Source organism: Opisthorchis viverrini, assembly GCF_000715545.1.
Source record: "Opisthorchis viverrini unplaced genomic scaffold opera_v5_160, whole genome shotgun sequence".
Lineage (NCBI taxonomy): Eukaryota > Metazoa > Platyhelminthes > Trematoda > Opisthorchiida > Opisthorchiidae > Opisthorchis > Opisthorchis viverrini.
The window spans coordinates 522,832-542,814 of NW_008751817.1; the positions used below are offsets into that span (position 1 = coordinate 522,832).

Consider the following 19,983-nt stretch of genomic DNA (forward strand, 5'->3'; position numbering starts at 1 on the left):
TGGAGCACTTGGAAGAGACTCTAGAAGACGATTCCTATAAGTTCGTCTGACATCCGGGTCTGCCAGTCTTTCAGTTGCCATGCGATTTGTTCCCACCTTAGGCGGCCCCGGAAACGTAGGGCGAAGCGACTCCGGGCGAGCGCGTGATCAGAGTCCACAAATGTGTTCCAAAACTACCGGCAGTCAGTTATGGATCCGCGCCATCGGTAACTGATAGCAATGTGGTCGATTTGAGTTTGTGGCCGGCCTGTTGTTGGAGGACACCAAGTGGCCAGACGACTTCGGCTATTTCGGAAGTTCGTACTGCATAAAAACAGCCTGCGATCGGCACACAGCTGAAGCAATCGTCCCCCATTGTCCGTACGTACCGAGTCCAGTCCATGTCGACCTCCCAATTGAGTCTCAGATGCACTAAGCCTGCCCACTTGCGCATTCATATCTCCGGCAACCACCACAATGTCTGAGCTTTTAGCTCGCCGCAGCAGCTGCGTGGTATCTAGGGAGTGCAACGACATGTTGAGTCCAGGCGCTTTGTTGAACAACTTCGGTCAGCGCCGCTGCGAAAACTCCACTCGTTCGGACGCGCTAAAGCTCCTTCCAAGAGATCTTTGGAATGTTGAAGTCACCTACCAGCAGGAGATGAGTGAAGTGGTAGCTGGAGCAGAGTTGCTCAAGGGTTCTTATGGGGAATTGATCATCTTCAGGGGGACTCGAGTGGCAACGGTTGACCACATCGAGGAGATAATCGGACCTGCGCAGCGGGATTTGGATCCACGGTGCATTGCAACAAGGTGCAGGAGTGGTATCAGAGAACACAGTCGGGCCGCATGTAAATACAAAGCAAACCCACCAACCTTCCCTCGTTTTGAGTCAGCTCGAAAAACAAAGTAACCGTCTATCGAGATCTCCGCGTTAGAGACATCTGGTGTGAGCCAGGTCTCTGTGAGTGCGATTATGGATGGCTGTTTAAAGAAAGCTGACTGTTTAATGTCGCAAAATTTGTTGAGGCAGTTTGTGGACAAGCATTTCAACACTGTCTCTGCTGCCTCCGAAGGTGAGGAGCCGGGAGCTGTGTGATCAGAGATGTTAGCAGTTATACGTTGGGTTTGAGTCCAAGGCTCCAAAGGGGCCTCTGGGGCATACTCGTCTGCTTCCTGTTTTGGTGGTTTCGGGGAATGCTTTTCATTTGCTGGGTTTTTTCCCCGCGGTTTCTGTAAAGTCTACTGGAGTTTGTGTCGTAACTTCCTTTACAGCTTTGACGTGTGCGGACCCTATACTATTTGATCATAGTTTATGTCGTTAATTTCAGCACCCGTGACTTAGTTAATTTGAACCATTTCTTTGGTGCGACACCTTCCACTGCTGCTCACCGAAATGGATCGCGGTTATCCTCCACTAACCAGTTCATGTGTGAAAAATCTAGTTGATAAACTTTTTGAGAAACGGAAGTTGGCTGCCACGGAAATTGAACGGTATTATTCTATGCTTGCTGAAGACAGTCTTGCAGTATCACGAAGGAGTCTTTCACAAGCGAAAAGCGTGGAGATGTGGTGAAGCTTATCGGCTACTTCACTCAGGACTTCATTACTTCTCATAATCCACACACGAGGAAGGGTGGACTTCTCGGCCTTGCTTCTGTTGTAATTGGGCTAAACCAGGTGAGTCGCGTTGGTCGGATGATGTCACTTTGCTCCTTTTTTTCGTAGAATGCTGCAATGTACTACAAATCTATTTTCCCACCTGTTCTGCGCACAATCCATGATAATGATCCGCGCGTCCGTTATTATGCTTGTGAAACATTATACAATGTGATGAAAATAACCCGAAAAGAGACTTTGGATCTGCTCAGTGAAGTTTTCGATGCAATTAGTCGGGTAAGTTTGCCACCTGTTTCAACATTTTGATAGCTTTCAAACTAATATTTCATGTATTTAATACTCGTGCATAGTGGCGAACTACCAAACCCGGAAGCACTGATCCAAAATTTCACATGATTCGCTAACAATTCACAGGGCTCAGTGCTAACATTTGGTTGGCGTGCGTCAGCCAGGAAACAATCGGACAGAAGTTAAACAGCTTGTCGATAGCTCTAATCAACATTCAGCCGAAACATAAATAGAAATATGACGGCAACGGATGGCCGATAATAACGGTTGTGTAATAACATCCATATTAGAGCCCATGACAACCATCGTCATCTACTATCCAGCGTGAAAATTTCAAATGTTTGAGAAGGTTCGGATAGGGAATAATATTTAGGGTTACTGTCGTTAACGTTGATGGTAGCTGGTGGGTGTGATGATAAGGTTCACCTTACAAGCTACTGTATTGCTCGGTGTAAGTGAATTTACAACCCCCCACGAAGACAACCACTTGGTTGTAATTGCCGCTGTCTGAAACCTGAGTAATACCATGTGTATTCAGTTGAATGGAGAATCATCATGTTGTATTGGCCTAGACGCAGGATGTATCCAACTTTCGAGTTGTTTTGGTACGTAGTCTCCTGAGAACTTCCTGGTTCGATGTTGAGGTCCTCTAGTTTTCAGCGGCTTTTGAGACTAAACGTGTGTCTATTTTGGATTCCTGCATAACATCGGCTGCCATCGAGCACCTCAGCCCCTTTCACAAGTGAGACATTCTGACGATCGATTGAATCTTCTGAGAAGTGCTGGAAATGGTCCGCAAACACACCAGTGCTCGACCCCTAACTGTTGAAGGGAGTGATGTTTCATTAACAAACTTAATGTTTGGGTCTGGGTTCACAATTCACTTTTCCTCCTTATAGCCCAAAACTTGGATTTCTGTTGTACGCATGGCATTATTCACTCAAATGAAGGTAATATCAAAAACCTAGAAAGTTTTCGTCGTGGCCCCGACAACACACGTATTGGAAGACCGGTTCACTGAACAACATTGAACACCAGAAGCTCGGCTGGCGACAAAGACCACAGGAATAATGGATTCCCAGTGTCTGTGACGTGTGCGTTTGTGTTGCATTAACCATTTTGACAGTAGCCGGTGGTTCCGACTACCTCTGGCATCGCTAAACAAGACTGTGTAGAAAAGGAACTGTCACAGAGTAAAGATTGTTTCTGTGCATGTTCAAGTCACTGTCCTATTCCTGATACAGAAGGTCTTTGTTTATACCACCTTTAAGATGTGCCGTTAGAAATCATGCTTCGAACGCCAATTTAACGAATTTTACGTCGTCACATTTATAGGACCACCGAGCTTCACCGGCAATGGTTAGTTGTAGAGACTCAGGATTCCGGCTAGTTTGTTTATATATTGACAAAAGATGACGGGAGAATGTCATTTCGAGGCGAAGAGCGTCCGTTTTTTTAGAGTAGTTCCTCAAGAGAAGTTTCGAGTTTTACATTCGGCGGTGTTTTTAAACAGACAAAGGCGATGAAGCGGATTTCGCTTGTCCCAGTTTACCACAATTCAAGAATTAACACGTTCCTTCTTGTGACATACAAGCAGAGCAACTCCGTTCAGCTTCGGCGAGTTTCAGTAGATCCATAGTGTCCAGGTGATCTGTCTAGAAGGTTACTAGGAACGCAAAGTCCTGTTGACGACTAAGAGTGCCTTGAGGTTTTATGGAAGGGATTCAAGGAAGCTATGTCCTCAGCTTTCATGAACTCTCCGTCCAAACCATTAGACTCGATGGAGTGAATACTAGATGTCGTCGAGATCAGCAGATCCTAACGCTGCCAGAAAAGATATAACTGTCATACTAGCAATGCGATGGTATACTTAGATCTGTCAGACACCGGATAACAAAGAACTCAAGAACGACAGAGAATGCTGATGAATGGCTCAGGGGATAGAAAGACTTCCACTGCAGGCTACAGTTGCACTGATTCAATCAACTGGACAAGAGCGGACGTGTCAGCGAAAAGGACGGTACAGCAATTCACTTGCGAAATTGGCGTCTTGAGTAATAGACTGAAAACTTGAAAGAGCAGTTTAGCTGAAACCACTTATTTGCAAACAAATTTGGTTTTGCGAGAGACTCACCTGGAACCCAGCCGAATCTCCCTTTTGTGATGTTTTCTGGCAAGTGGCAGTTTAACTGGCCTTCAACACAACCAACGTGATATCAGCAGCAGAAATCCAGTGTGGAATATCATTTCTCAAACACGATAGTTCGGTCTGCACAACACAGTTTTCAAAGAAGCACTCTTACGACCCTCCTGCGGAAGGTCTGGGACGACAGCAGGATACCAGTGGCATGAATCGGCCCGACTGCGTTCGCAGTCTTCAAAAACAGCACAAGAACGTCATGTGAAACCAATCCTGGCTCCGGCCTGGTAGTCTTGGCTTGGTAGTCTCTCTGGCTTTTTTTCTCAGACTAGTCCAGTTTCGAGAAGGAAAGGCTCCTGAGAACCAAGCTTGCTCCCCCCGAAGACGTATCGACCATATCTTTAGCTGGAGACAAGCTCCTGAACAGCGACTGTCTTTGACTCTGTCTATTTCTGGAAACTTTGTGAGTATTTGGTGATCCCTTACCTTGTGAGGGCATTGGATGAGGACTCCTGTGGGCGCGTACGAGTTTACAGCGAGTTTTCGCCCGAGTTTACCACGCACAGACAAGGCTATCCTCTCTCACTATTCTTATTCAACTTGGTTGTTGATGTATTACTTGAACTCTCTATTTTCCTCTGGAGTCACGGGGACGAAAATGTTCCTAGGGCTTTCGCTCAGGTCTGCAGGTGATATTGCTGTTCTTAGTCCAGATTCTTCAGAGATGCAAGCCATTTTAAATAACAAATAATTCTCTTCCACGGTTTACTATACCCTTCACAACTGCTCTGGTTTGACCTCAGCTAGTCTGTCGAGGGCAGACTATACACTTATTTCCATCGACCGCCACAACGTTGAACTAACCCGAGTCCTTCCTCATAGCCATAACTCTCGTCCCTTCACTTATTAGTTCAATATCCCGATTGCACCCATCCTCCTCGCACATATCCCGTCATCCTGTTCTCTGACGTTCTGGTCCTCACAATTCATGGTTCTCTGTACGCGAACACCCAGGAAGACCAGGGACTTGCTTCTTATGCGGAAATATTTGATTCGGGCCCCATTTCTTTCTAATTCCCAAATTTACTTCACCCTAGAGACCCTGTCCCAGCTGGACCTCCCTGCTTATCCTTTCTCGACTCAATACATTCTAAAATTGCGCACTTCGCGCATACCCTTCCATCAGCAATAACCTGAAAATACGCCATCACCACTGGAGCATTTATTATCACGGCAGCGTTTATCCAAACTGGCCTATTTTATTCCTCGCTTCATACCGTCCAGTCCTGAATCTAACCTGTATTCTTCCACACCTGCGAGGTTTCTTTCATTCTTAGACTAACCATGTCTATCTCCTCTTCCAACGACAACACCGGTTTTTGGGGTACCACCTTTTTGTTCAGTTTAGTTCATAAACCCCCCAACTATTTAAAAAAAAAACGAATCAAAGTTCAGCTCACTCTGCCGCGATATTCATGTCTTTTCATTGTTGTATTGCTTCATCACTTTAATAGGCGTTCTCTCTCTCCGTTACTCACTTTTGCGGAGTGAAAAAGCAACACGTTGCCAGCGTCATGTTCGCTGACAACGGTTTATTGCGCCCCCCCCCCCCCAACTATTTAAAAAAAAGGAATTAAAGTTCAGCTCACTCTGCCGCGATATTCATGTCTTTTCATTGTTGTATTGCTTCATCACTTTAATAGGCGTTCTCTCTCTCCGTTACTCACTTTTGCGGAGTGAAAAAGCAACACGTTGCCAGCGTCATGTTCGCTGACAACTTAAAATTTCATTACATACTTTTGGGATAAATGAGTGGTAGCCAAGGTGGCAGCTAGGGTAGGCTCGCCAGTCTGTGACTTGTCCACAGTCTGAAAGCCCAACCAGAAACCCTCAGACGTGTTGGCAGTTATCATCTCGGACGGGCTTCCTGGGACATGGCACAGAAATGGCTGTCGGTAGTCATGATTCGAACATACGGCTGTTGGCGTTCTTGCACTAAAGCCCTAGCTTTCAGTGCGTAAACGTCGAAAAGATGTCATTTCAGTGTCTCGGAAATACGCAGAATATCGCCTCCGATGTTCCCCTCCCTCTGACTGGCGTACAAACATGTAGCACTTGGAGTCAACACATCCGTGAAATATGGTTCGTCGCTCAGTAACCACACTTGTGGTCACACTTGTATCTTTGTAAATGGTTGATCATCTCCCTGTTATTTGATGAAATTTTCTTGCGTTGATGCATTTGGATGTTTGATTAATTTTACAGGGCGTATCAGACCCGGACTTGAGCGTACGCCAAGGCGCTGTCCAGTGTGACAGACTACTGAAGGAAATTGTTACCGAACCGGATTTTGTCAGCTACCCGGTGATTGTTTCACTTCTTCGAGAGCGAATCTACACGAACAACCCACACACGCGCCAGTTCATTGTCTCTTGGGTATGTACGCCTCCGTTTGCTATATCTTTTATCCTGCCTAGTTAGTTTCACGTCCTTTATGTCAATCACTTTCAGCCATTACACTCCGCCATACATGGGGATTCACCATGGGGAAAGAGACATCCTGAATCTTGGAAGACTAGGGGAGCTAGTATGGAATATCTGGAGAAGTTACCCCTTCCAACTGGAAGGACTACTATATTATATTGTTGAGCTGGATCAAATATGGATTTTCTTATGATCCGCTGTCTTCAGAATTTCGGGTGATTATTACAACCTGGCTTCGCTTTTACCTCTTGTACCATATTGAATTCCATGTGATTTTACTCCAGTAAAGTGTCTGTGTCAACACCGATGTTGCTGCCTGTTAGGATGATACTGAATTCCTCAAAAATTAACCCGCCACCCATAGGAATCATATGGATAGGTTGAGCTTAATCTGAACACGGGCAGTTTTCTGTTAGTTTCGAACTTTTCAATTGTGGTTTGGTAAGTTGTTTCCTCCTTCAGATATGGCACCTGTCAGGTTTGGTCATCACAGTTCGTTTTCGTCAGGTTTTCCACCGTTTTGAATGTGAATATGCTCAACGAATTCGCTAACATGGTTGCATTACTATAAATGCGTTTGTTTTATCCTAGACGTCCACTCTGCATGCGATACCTGGACTAAAAATTAGCACTTACCTTCCACAATTATTGGACGGATTGTTCCGAATTCTGGGAGACCCCAATCCGGATATTCGTCGCCAGTAAGTTCTGTTTGTATTTATGTTATGCATTATGACCTGTTTTGAAGTGTCATAGCCTCTGGGTTGCGGTCTCCTAAACTGGAGCCTGTGGTTCGAGGTCATCTCTGGTTTAATTGCTCATGTCTAGCCCTCGGAGATTAGTTAAACCTCGCACTCTCCATTTAATGATGATAACAGCGCCACATCCGAACGTTGGTGGCCTGTCTGGGGAGTTCTGTGTCAGTCCATATGTTTCTCTTTACACCAACTACTACCTACTAAGAATGGATAACCGAAATGAACTAATATGAAGAGCTGATACCGAAACGGAGCTGGTTTTTCCTTGGGTCAGGCAACTTTCAAAAGCATAAATTAGTTTCAGTACGTATGGTCAAATACGTTGTCCACTGGTTTCAGATTATTTTTAGGCCCTATCCATCGTTGACCGAAGGTTTTTGGGCGGCCTGTGACTTGTTTCAAATACTGTCATAATAACTTGCCAAAACGGTTTTGCAGCTATTCCCGATCCCAACTGGTTAGCTGTTTTATTATCGTTAATTTTTAAGGAGCTTGGTCACAGAGATAAAATGTGAATGCGAGCGATGAATGCGAAAGGGTTACAGGAGAATGTGAGACAAAAGAGAGAAACGTCTCATTCGAAGTCATGCCACCAACAGTTACAGTCAGATAAGATGAAACGGTTCGACTGAGCCTGCTGTCGCCCGATGTTTCCTGTCCCCACAAATGACCATCGTTTTCGTCTTTCGGGTGTTTATCTTCATTCCAGCTCTTCCCAACTCGACCGCAGCATCTCCAGGCTTACCTTTAAGGCGAACCTGATTTTTTGCACATATGACCCAGTCGTCAGAGAAAGCGAAGAAATCTACTAGGGTATCATGGAACTGGTATCCCAGTTGCGGAACCAACAATCCAAGAACCTCATCCATTGCCATGATGAACAATAATGAGGAGATTGGATCTTCTTGCCTCACACCTCTGTGGCAGTGCACCTCAGAACTTGGGAGAACTGCTACAGCATTCTCAGAGGACTGTGCGATGTATCGAACTAGAGGTAACAGTGCTTCAAACGGCTCGGCAGATCTGACGATTGTCATCAAACGCTTTCGAGATATCAACAAACGCCAAGCTTAGGTTAGAACCAGTCGCTGAAGAGTGACTAAGGGGGGCGCGTAGCAGCGATGTAGCTTCCAAACAGCCATCTCGATGTAGAAATGCAAACTGGAGTGATGGCAGTTGCAATCTTTCTACTCCAGTGATCAACAAGCACCGTATGAAAGCGACGGACACGAATGGAATACCCGGAGATCGGTCTCAGTTGATCCAGTGAGGTCGGGTTTGGGACCTTCGGAACAAGGGTAATATGGATACGACACAAATGTGGGGGACAACCTCCAGATGATAAGAGTAGGCTGAAATACCCAGCGAACATAGCAATAAACCGGCGGAATATCCTGGGCGTGAGCTTGTCCAGGCCTGGAGAAAAATGCCCATTAGATGGATCGTACGGACGACTTCCTCTCCTGTAATTGGCTCGATCTAGCTCCAGTCGGATGGTATTACTACGCGACTTGGCCGGCTATCCACGTGTTTCGGAGCTAAGAGGACCTGTTTCCAATACTGCTCGGCGTCGACAGGTAGGCTGCGGTAACCTTTGTATAAATCCTTCCATGACCCATCGAACACAGCAGACGCTGCATCTTTACGTCTTTGGCGGTATAGGGTCCGGATGGCGGCGCAGTTGGCTCGGCGGGTCTGCTTTCGGTTGACCGGCATCCGATGGCGTTTGTTCGGTCGCAAAGATGATCAACTTTTTTGGTACGAATCCACTTTAGGTGGTGCTCGAAATCTGCACTTCGTTTGGTATATACCTATTGTTTCCCTGCTGTGCAGTATTTCTTGCTGTTTCTTTATGGTGAGGTGGTCTGTTAACAACCAATAGACCTCACGCAGTGTTTGCATTGGTAAGAGTCGTCTCTTTTCCATGTTCACTAGTTTTGGAGTTTCGATAATATATGTATCGCCTTTTGTCTGGTGCCAGCCGTATGATGAACAGTGAAATTATTTTGAACGTTATGTTTCGAGAAAGATCCTCCAAATCTATGAGGCTGCTGTAATCTCATAGCATACTCATTCTCACACTGTTCCTCAACAAAGTTTTGCTTGTCAGCTATTAACTAGGTACCAAGGGTGCATTGGTTCCAGCTGCCGCAGTTTCTTCTACCGGAAAATGGAGGAGCCAGGGAGATGTAGCCTGGCGTTGGAAGAGATGACATGGTCAGCTAGTGTGTATTGTGTATTGCTCTGCAGAGGCTGAAGACTGAATATATGCGCACGAGCAGCACATCTGAGCCCGAGCGCATACAGGTCACATATAGCTCACATATAGCTCATTTGCTTCCCACAGTCGAGCTGTGCACTTTCAACTGGAATTCGGTCGGAAGTTTGCACCTCCACCTTGCTTGCCAAATTTTGTCTGTTTCACTTCCAGATGTGAACTATTGCTGGATGACTTACTGCGAGAAATCTTTGCAAACCCTACTCGAATTGCTTTCGACGCTATGATCAATACATTGATTGTGCATTGCCGACTGTCAGCGACAGGTAAGTGCCGTTGGCTTATTCGAAGAAAATCAAGCTCCTAAAAAGTTTCTTTGAACACGGATTGATCTGGCCTCTAGGAATCACGGATACCATGTTTATTTTGCGCACGTTGATCACCGCCGTAGGAAAAACCATTAGTAACTACACGACTAAAAGAAACATCTATGCGATTGATGCACGTTTGGGTGCTTTCAGGCTCCCGTTCACCGGTTGTGTTGTCCACCGTTTTTTGTGAAGATTCACTTGTAAGCCTAAACGCTCTGGTCGAACAATTCTTCGTGTCCTTCTTATGACCCTGACTTGCTGCATATTTGTGTGATCTTTGTACGATCTACGGTTCTTGTCACTTTCTGCACCATTTGCTTTTCATGGCTCGTTTTTCGCAAGATGATGTTGTATTGCACTTTAGGTCAAGTCCTTCCTTGTCGCTCAGGTCTTCTGTTCGGTTTTAACTTCATTCCACTTCCAGCTTTTGCCATGAACGAGGGAGGCCTTCGTTCCGGTTCCCCACCAGAGTCTTCGACGAACAACGTCTCTGCTGCAGCTGCTATCGTAATGGATACTTCGAACCAAAGCGCCTGTTTGATGCAGAATGCCTCAAACTCTGGAACTGCAAACGGTCCTCTCAGCAGTGGGGGTGAACAGCTGCAACAACGGACAGCGCTGACCTGGATTCGAGCTTTTGTAGAGTTAGACGCAGTACATCTGCTTCCCTACGCATCTGGTATTGTTGGGGCTGTATTGCCATGTTTCTTGCTGTACAACACTGCGGAAACTGTCCGAGATCGTCGAGGTGAATATCCTTCTCTATTTTTGTTAGCGTCTGAACTGCGTTGTCCTTCTTTAAGTGCTTTCAAGATTCGTGTGCCCTATTACAGACAGTAAACCAGTGATATCTCCGGATATTTGTCGCGTGGCTTCCTCAACCAGCGCTTAAGATGCTCATCATTTCGCTGCGGTCTGCTTGAATCATTTTGAAACTAGTTCCGGTCAATCTTGATATCTTCATTGGACATCGTGAAGCGGCATTCACGATTGCTGTCACCACCTTCGATTCGCAAATGAATGCATCTCCGCCGTCCAAATAGTGCATGGGAAGAGTCGAGTCTGGACTGTTATCGGGTACACCTTTTGGTCAACTCGCCCTTAGGTTCGAGGATAGGATATTGTTTTCCCCTTTACCTTATATAAGCGCTCCTCCCACCCACTAATTCACGTTTCGATGCAGGTATGCTGAGTTTCGCACCGATCATTTTTGTTTTAAAGTGCGTGAAAATTTACTGAATGGGCCTGATGAACTGGTGGGATAGTCTCATAAGCCATCCACTCATCACACTACCCTTAGGTATAGTGACTTGTTTTTACTCGCTTTAGGAAATCGAGTCAAGTTCTCGTCTGCCAATGTTAGTACTGTTTTGCTTCCCAGGACCCTAACTACGAAGAGTCTAGGCACTCTCCCATCCAGTGGTTTCACATCCAGTCTATTTTCAGGAACGTTCTGCTAGACCAAAGAGGTTGCCTGTCTCCTTTGTTTTGGCACGCATTCTTCCCCATTGGAAATTCTGTTCGCTGTCGTTCTTTCTGGTACCATTCTGTTGTAGTCAGGTCTTTGAGACACATCTCCAGCTGCAGTAAAGTCCCAAGAGTAATCCTGGTTAAGTACGTACTCAGCAGACAGATCAGAGCTTATTCAAAATCCACACTCAGTAAATCCCTATGGGTATCCCTAACCCTTTACGTAACACTATCCCAAGCTGCGTGCGTCTTCCGTTTAAATCATTGCCAGTCATTTGCCGCAGTCGCGTAATCCTCCTCCACTTGGCCCGATATCTGAAGAATCATATTCCATTGCACGATTGTTTCGAACAAATTATCCTTACCTGACCTGATTCCCAGTGCTGACAGTTTTTTTCGGTATTAATTCAGCCAATTCGTTGAACCCGCTCCAAGTGTGTAGGCTGAATGCTGCAAACCACTCCCCACTGATTTTCTTAAAATCTTCAGCTTGACTTAAATTAGGGACTGGAGACATCGGGGCGCAGCATGAACTCCCCTCCGAGCTAATTGGTGCTGGGTGCAATAGCGGTTGCTACACTAGCTTTTATTGGTAGGCTTAGTTCACACCATTTACCCATAATTCTAAAAAATACTGTGATTTCATTGATGACATGGTTCGTCAACATCATTTCATTTCATTGGTGCCTAAGGCGTGATCAATGTTGTTTGTTCAACAGCCTGTATTCTTCCAACTGGCTACTTGGAAAGTAGCAGTTTACCGAAGATCCGTATCTGGTTCCTTTCGCAGCTGTTTGAATTAAGGATTTATTAGATTTTAAGCAGCAATTCCAATTGGAAAGTGTGTGAAGTGCATATGGTCACATTGCTCGAGTGTCTAAAAGCGTCACTAGGAGATCTGAATAGACTTAACTGGGAGTCACAATGCCCCAGAATTGATGGATGATGGACTGAATGGATGAGAGGGTCTAGAGAAACACCTCACCATCACGGACGACGTATGAGTTGCCTTAGGTGGACAGTGGCGGGTCACATGTGAGATACTAGGGCGTATGAGCAGAAAGTCGCCTACGGGCAACTAAGCGAAAATTGCATACAGACGAAGTATTGATACAGCCAGCTCACCCAGTTCACCCACTGTTGAGCATCTATTTTCGGTGAAGACAAACCGACCCCACGCGTTTTTCACTACTCAAAGGTGAATTTCTCGTATGAGCCTGGCTTTTCTAACCCTTTGTTGGTTAACAGTCAGAAGTGGTGGGTCGTTTGACGTATCTTGGGTCCCATGTAGGCATCAGTTCAAAGATAACATCTGGAAGTATTAAAGTGGAGACCGCCTTTTCCAGTTTTCGCCATGTCTGAAGACAGCATGACTGGCCATTTTAAGCGTACTGCTCATCAGTCAGATGTACCTTTTTAAATGAACTTGAAAAGTGGCCACATGTACGGAGAATCTGCAATGACTGTCTTTTTTTACCATTATTGCCTTCTCATCATTCTCCACGCTTACTGGTAACAGCTCGTTAGCAGTCCACAGGTGTGGTGCCACGTTGTACATTGCAACTCAGAGTGAGATCTGTACCTTGTGATTCAGTCAGCTTTATTGATTCGACCACTTTGGGATTGACAATTCGACTACCCAACCTTACTCTCCCACCCCCTCTTTTATTGTTATCCGTCACCTAGTTCGGGTTTATTCAGTCGCAGAGCACGTGAAGCTTACTGGGATATGAAAGTAAAGCTCTCGTATTTTCGATTCATATCGGTGTGTTCCCACGGGTTTTACCTTGTTTGTTGGAGCATGTGATTCAATCCCTATCCGACCACGAGTAGACGTTGATGGCGTAGATGGGCTAAGTTATATCCCAGTGTTATCGTTTGAGGTTCTCGACCGAAATCGGTCTTACATATCGTGTAACATTGAATAAGATCTGTCTACGAGTAATGTTGTTTGTAAGAAAATGGAGTAATTCGTCGACATTAACCGATTCAGTATGGCAGGTTCATGAAAAGGATAGAAATCAGTGCAGCACAAAATGGCTGGAGAGGATCTGTCTACCATTGATATACTTAAATGTTACTTGGTCGCTTATGGGTAGTTGCAATAACGCTCAGGGGAGCGAAGTCATAAACCGTTATTGTTCCGCCACAACACTTTCGGATCATCGACGCAGCAGAAATTCATTGCAGTGAAGGGTGTTATGAAATCGAAACAGTATTTTTTGGCTTTGTGGAGGACAGTGGGAGCATTGAACAATTGTGTAGCGATTTTCTGAAGGCCACGAATGCAGCAATCTGAAGCACATCCATCCAACCACAAGGCTTGCTGAAAAGAGTTTACACTTTGGTAAATTAAATAAGGATTGTTCCCACCGTAGTAAAAAGTTGTACCCGGTTACGCCGTGAGAATGCCTTTGAATAATTTACAATGATCTTTGGAACGTCGCGTCCACCTACCGTTCCTTTTTTAAACAGAAAGGCGACCATTGTGGATGATAGTCTTAACCGGATGTGCTACATTTGTTTAGTAGGTCAATTGCTGTCTTTCTACATGACAACCGCACTTTTCACACAATTCACTGCTTAGTAAACATGAACGATGACAGTGTCAAAACGCCTGTCATGAGATATCCGCAGAGAATCGTTTGTAACTTCCCACCAGAGTCACCTTCGGTATCAGCCACAAAATATGAATTTCATGCATTACAACTTTCTGTAAGTTGCCACAAGAAAAATCGAGTACTTTCTGCGCAGAATCAAGTCGCGATACGCTACAGGTGTGGTATAATTTTACTTTCCCCGTTTATTGCTGTTCCACAGTTTTAATCGCTGTTCGTCCTAAACTCTCGATCCCACTCCTTGGTCACCTTGGAACCTACTTAGATGTAGACTTATCCCATTCCTGGTCAGAGATAATCCGTGATTCTTCATTTAGTCTCATCTCTTATCCACACTCCATTCATATGCATTTGACCCTGGATCTTTGTACTCTTTTTGAAATTGAATTCATGGCCGCTATTGTTGTCCGTGTGCAGGTGGATTAGGTTGCCGTTTCATCTCTAGTTCTCCTGCCAATGTTTTTACCTACTCTTGTTATGTAACACGGAGCAAATCCGGGGTAACCAAATTAAGGTTGTGAACGAAGTGTTCTGTGACGGGTATCCTGTCCAATATCATCCCTGGACAAGCTGTTAGTGGCTTTTAACTGGTTCAGTCGCGTATGTGCGTCTTTAAGGGATTACCTGCTTGAACAGTTGTGGTCGATACGTGTTGTGCGTGCTCAATCCGAAATCGGTCTTACATATCGTGTAACATTGAATAAGATCTGTCTACGAGTAATGTTGTTTGTAAGAAAATAGGATGATTCGTCGACATTAACCGATTCAGTATGGCAGGTTCATGAAAAGGATAGAAATCAGTGCAGCACAAAATGGCTGGAGAGGATCTGTCTACCATTGATATACTTAAATGTTACTTGGTCGCTTATGGGTAGTTGCAATAACGCTCAGGGGAGCGAAGTCATAAACCGTTATTGTTCCGCCACAACACTTTCGGATCATCGACGCAGCAGAAATTCATTGCAGTGAAGGGTGTTATGAAATCGAAACAGTATTTTTTGGCTTTGTGGAGGACAGTGGGAGCATTGAACAATTGTGTAGCGATTTTCTGAAGGCCACGAATGCAGCAATCTGAAGCACATCCATCCAACCACAAGGCTTGCTGAAAAGAGTTTACACTTTGGTAAATTAAATAAGGATTGTTCCCACCGTAGTAAAAAGTTGTACCCGGTTACGCCGTGAGAATGCCTTTGAATAATTTACAATGATCTTTGGAACGTCGCGTCCACCTACCGTTCCTTTTTTAAACAGAAAGGCGACCATTGTGGATGATAGTCTTAACCGGATGTGCTACATTTGTTTAGTAGGTCAATTGCTGTCTTTCTACATGACAACCGCACTTTTCACACAATTCACTGCTTAGTAAACATGAACGATGACAGTGTCAAAACGCCTGTCATGAGATATCCGCAGAGAATCGTTTGTAACTTCCCACCAGAGTCACCTTCGGTATCAGCCACAAAATATGAATTTCATGCATTACAACTTTCTGTAAGTTGCCACAAGAAAAATCGAGTACTTTCTGCGCAGAATCAAGTCGCGATACGCTACAGGTGTGGTATAATTTTACTTTCCCCGTTTATTGCTGTTCCACAGTTTTAATCGCTGTTCGTCCTAAACTCTCGATCCCACTCCTTGGTCACCTTGGAACCTACTTAGATGTAGACTTATCCCATTCCTGGTCAGAGATAATCCGTGATTCTTCATTTAGTCTCATCTCTTATCCACACTCCATTCATATGCATTTGACCCTGGATCTTTGTACTCTTTTTGAAATTGAATTCATGGCCGCTATTGTTGTCCGTGTGCAGGTGGATTAGGTTGCCGTTTCATCTCTAGTTCTCCTGCCAATGTTTTTACCTACTCTTGTTATGTAACACGGAGCAAATCCGGGGTAACCAAATTAAGGTTGTGAACGAAGTGTTCTGTGACGGGTATCCTGTCCAATATCATCCCTGGACAAGCTGTTAGTGGCTTCTAACTGGTTCAGTCGCGTATGTGCGTCTTTAAGGGATTACCTGCTTGAACAGTTGTGGTCGATACGTGTTGTGCGTGCTCAATAAGTACGCCTGACGGGTCACAGTCACAATAATCACAGGCATATTGGCCGACTTAGTGACAGTTGTCAGGAGATGTTTCGAGTTATGAGTCTTACAACTAGGTAGCTTCCTCTGCTATGTAACCTGTATGTAGTGGCTAGACCATTTGCAATGCTTCTGAGACCCTTTGTGTGGCGACTACAATCTGAATGCATCCTTGTGTCCGTGCCCGCTAATCCCTATGTATGGGTCACCCTACCCTTTGGTAAGCTCTGTAGTAGTGGGTTTTTAGGGTTGTAATAGGAGGTAGTACTTTACCACAAACCGTCTCATTCATCAACACTCAAGTCTTTCTAATCCATCATCGCATCAGTTTTGAGGTGTATTTTGGCGTGAAGGAGGTTAAGCATCCTCAGATTATAGGTATGAATGTACTCAGTTTACTGTCTAGAATATCTTGGTCATCCCTTCGGTAACCATAGGGACTCTCGAGACGGCAGTCCGCATCAATGAAACACTGATGAATTTTGTCAACACTTTCAAACCAAATAACGTCAATGAGACTTCAACTCCGATTGAAGGGCGACGACTGGAGAAAAAGGAACCCAGTTTTGTCAAGTAAGTTGTGCTGCTTACATGCCTTTCCTGTCGTCTGAATTTATCATGCAACGATGTTTTGGACGTATTTCAACTTCAGTCATTAGTAAGAAGTTCAGAGAGGTGAAGCTCCCTACATTCAGTGAGAAAGAGGCCATTAGTATTACTATGTAGTATATTCTCTTCTCCACCCTTCCTCCATGTGACCGTTATTATAGCAGCGGCTGACTGCAAAGGTTTTATCATGATGGTGACTGTTACCTATGACACATTTCGGGTGCTTCTAGAAATTTTTCCGTTGCTTTAGTAGTACTTCCAATCTGCAAGCTAAGGTAGTTTATGCTAATAAGCTGAGAAGGACCTTGCTGCTATTTGATCCGTGTGTAAAGTAATCAGCGGGGGATGCGAATTCGCTACCCTCCGGGTAGTAGCTGCACATGAATAGCCGATCAGCATGTTGTTCTCAGCCTGTTGTTCCTGCGAATGTCTTGAGTATCAGCTGGTACAACCACCAACCCATCGCTACGCACCACCAAGTTCCACAACAACTCACTGATGATGTCACTTCGATTGGTGATGAAACGTTTGCAATCAAATTGTCCTACTCAGTGAACAAACCAACGACCATCTACGCTACCTGAGCTACCAACATTTACCTCTATAGGAAAACTGGCTTTATCGTTGCCACGAGTTTTCATATGCAAGACAACATTTTTTGCTCGATCCTTGGACGATCTCATCGGAGTCATCTGTCTGGTGGTGGAAATACGGAGGCCTGCGACAAACTTGAGGGTTCTACGATGTCAACAACCTTCCCATTTCAATATCCGGCGTTTCTTTACCTCTGCATGTATTTCGATTCAGCCGTCGCACTTTCTTGAACCGTCTAGACGATGCAGTAAATATTTGTACAACTGTAGTTAATTGCATTAAAAATGATCTGGCAGGTTATCTTCCAATTCGAAATGTAATTACCGCTGTCAATGGCATTGTAGCTATTCATAATGTATTAGGTTGAATTCACACGACGCAGAAAAAAACAACGGTTGAAAAATAACTTTCAAATAGTACCCCGTGATGCACTTTATCTCGAGTTTCATGCGCACCCTCGTGACCCAGCTTTCGACCGGCTTCGGCCTCAAATCAGAATCAACAGCTTCAACCATTTCAAAATGCACTTTGATGTTTGTTTTGCACCTTTCTTGAACACTATGTCAGTGCATTGTGTTATCACAAATAACAATAATTCATGTGCATAAATAAAGCCACTTAGCTCCACACACCCAAGATGGCGAGGTGTCTGAATGGTTAGAGCGCGAACGTACTGATCGGAAGGTCCTTGATTCGAACCCGACCTTTGAATTTCGACTCCTGTCTGGACGTAGGCAACCTGGCAATACGCCAGCCCTCGTGTATCCTTCGGGAGGCATGACAACTAGAGGCCGAAAGGGTGTTATAGCTGAGCCATTATTTCATTGCGCACCCGAAACTCCGGTAACCAATCGTTGACCCAGATTTCAACTCTGCGCCATCGTTTCAGCTCCATTTTAATGAACCTCATGCTTCTTACTGCATTGCTGCGTCATAAAGACTACAGAGTGCTAGGCACTAAAACGTTTTCGTTCGAAGACGATCCGTAATATTTGGCCCACTGGTATCTCGAAATGTGCCGAGTATCCCGGTGAACTGTTGAAAACCAGCTGATTTAGTGCTCACCTCCAGAGCTACTCCTCTTACAGTCAAAGAATCTTTGGTATCGAATTTCGCTGATCTGACAGACTGTTGTTGTGCTGAACGACTGATTCCACAGCCTTTGTAGCAACCGGATTCCCGCACATTCCTCCTTCACAAGGACCACATTAACCGAATCACTTTGTGGTCCTTTTGGTTTGTCCTCTTTAAGAATTTTATTGGGTGATCGGAAGGATGATACCTACAGACAAGACCAGACCCAAAGCTGTCATCTTGTCGTGGTAGTCGGGCTTCAGTGCTGCAACGATCCGGTGGGTTATACTGGCTGGAACTCAGTTCCTAAAGGTTTGACCATGCCAGGAAGGCCAACGGGGAGTGGCCCGACGAAGAACAGCAAGTCCCGTACCGCAAGTAATCATATTACGAGGTGGTCTGAAGGTAAAGTCATACAGTCCTCTGCGATAGGAGTGTATAAGGGCGTATCCCCCAGGCATCCAGTATGTCCATATTCATGGGAGAGGCGATGATGTTTTCTCCCGAGGATGGATGGGTTAGAAAACATCGGCCCCAAAAACCGCACACTCCGATCGCCTAAGAGTTGACTGTGACCGCCGGCACATTGTTCCATACAGCCGAACTACTTTCAAACTCAGTGTCTGGTGCTGCTAGAAGCGCTTCTGCTGTGCAAAGCTGAATTAGGAGTGAAACAGTAATCTGTAACTCCCTGTTCCTCATGCCATGCCGAACCCTGCAGCCAGGTGTGTCCATTGCGTCCGGGAATAGTTCCTCCAGAAAGTCCTAACAACCGCTGTCTCGCAGTCCAGACTCTTGAGTCAGAGGCTAGGGACAGGGTCCCCGAACAAAACCCTACATCTTCATGAAGGAAACTACTCACAAGGTTGCTGAAAGCCCTTCGACAGCCCACGACCGCTTTCGCCCTTCTTGGAGCTCATCAGGTAGGTGCAGTCCCCGAAGTTCAATCAACCTTATACTCTACTTGGACCCAAATTGGACTGTTTTCGGGAAATACACTCATTTGCAAATCAATTCGGTTTTCACAAGAGACTCAACTGAATCCCTCGTCTATGATGTTGCACGCTCAGTAGTAGAACATCATAAACGAGAGATTCAGTGGAGTCTCTCGTGAAAACTAAATTGACTTGCAAATGAGTGTAAAACCCTACATCCTCCCACTGCATTGTGCTTCCTACTTTCGAGTCAAAGGCCCAAGGTGGGATACCATCCGAACCCATCCTACAATACAGTGCAACCAACCCATCTGCCAATCCCCTAGCCCAGAAAAATAAACCTAAATAATCAACTACTAACCTCAAAAGGTTTGATCCACGTCGTAGCCTTTAATGTCCCTACTCTATGTTAAATTGGGCAACAGGCATCCGTTGCTGAAACCTCACTTTCCCTATCGATGTATGTTGTGTCTTCTAAACACGCATACAAGACTCCACTTCAGTGGTGCACCTCAAGCCGCTTAGAACGAGCCCAAATGTTCCACATTTCATTTTTCAGGCATCCAGTGATCCTGACGCAATTGCTCGTAATTTTTACGGTGTGAGAGTTGCACTCAGCTCCAAGGCTGAAAGCGCCTTACTGGACTGAATCCCAGTTAGCAGTCGCCTATGCGCTGTGTAGTTGTCTGGCTCAGTTAGGATTAACGCAGTTCGATGCATTAAACGGTGTTTTTTATCGTAT

The 19,983-nt window shown here is 45.1% G+C and overlaps 1 protein-coding gene across 1 annotated transcript in view; it reads left to right on the forward strand.

The window, feature by feature from the left end:
* Positions 1–513: 513 nt before the first annotated feature.
* T265_07170 (hypothetical protein) overlaps positions 514–19,983 on the forward strand; it is a gene marked incomplete at both ends in the record, with an annotated part of 51,888 nt that continues 32,418 nt past the window's right edge. The window contains 8 exons of the mRNA XM_009172621.1: positions 514–791; positions 1,508–1,658; positions 1,707–1,874; positions 6,292–6,462; positions 7,102–7,211; positions 9,700–9,812; positions 10,222–10,605; positions 16,467–16,602. Of these exons, the coding sequence (XP_009170885.1) occupies positions 514–791; positions 1,508–1,658; positions 1,707–1,874; positions 6,292–6,462; positions 7,102–7,211; positions 9,700–9,812; positions 10,222–10,605; positions 16,467–16,602 (1,511 nt within the window). The remainder of the gene's footprint in view (positions 792–1,507; positions 1,659–1,706; positions 1,875–6,291; positions 6,463–7,101; positions 7,212–9,699; positions 9,813–10,221; positions 10,606–16,466; positions 16,603–19,983) is intronic.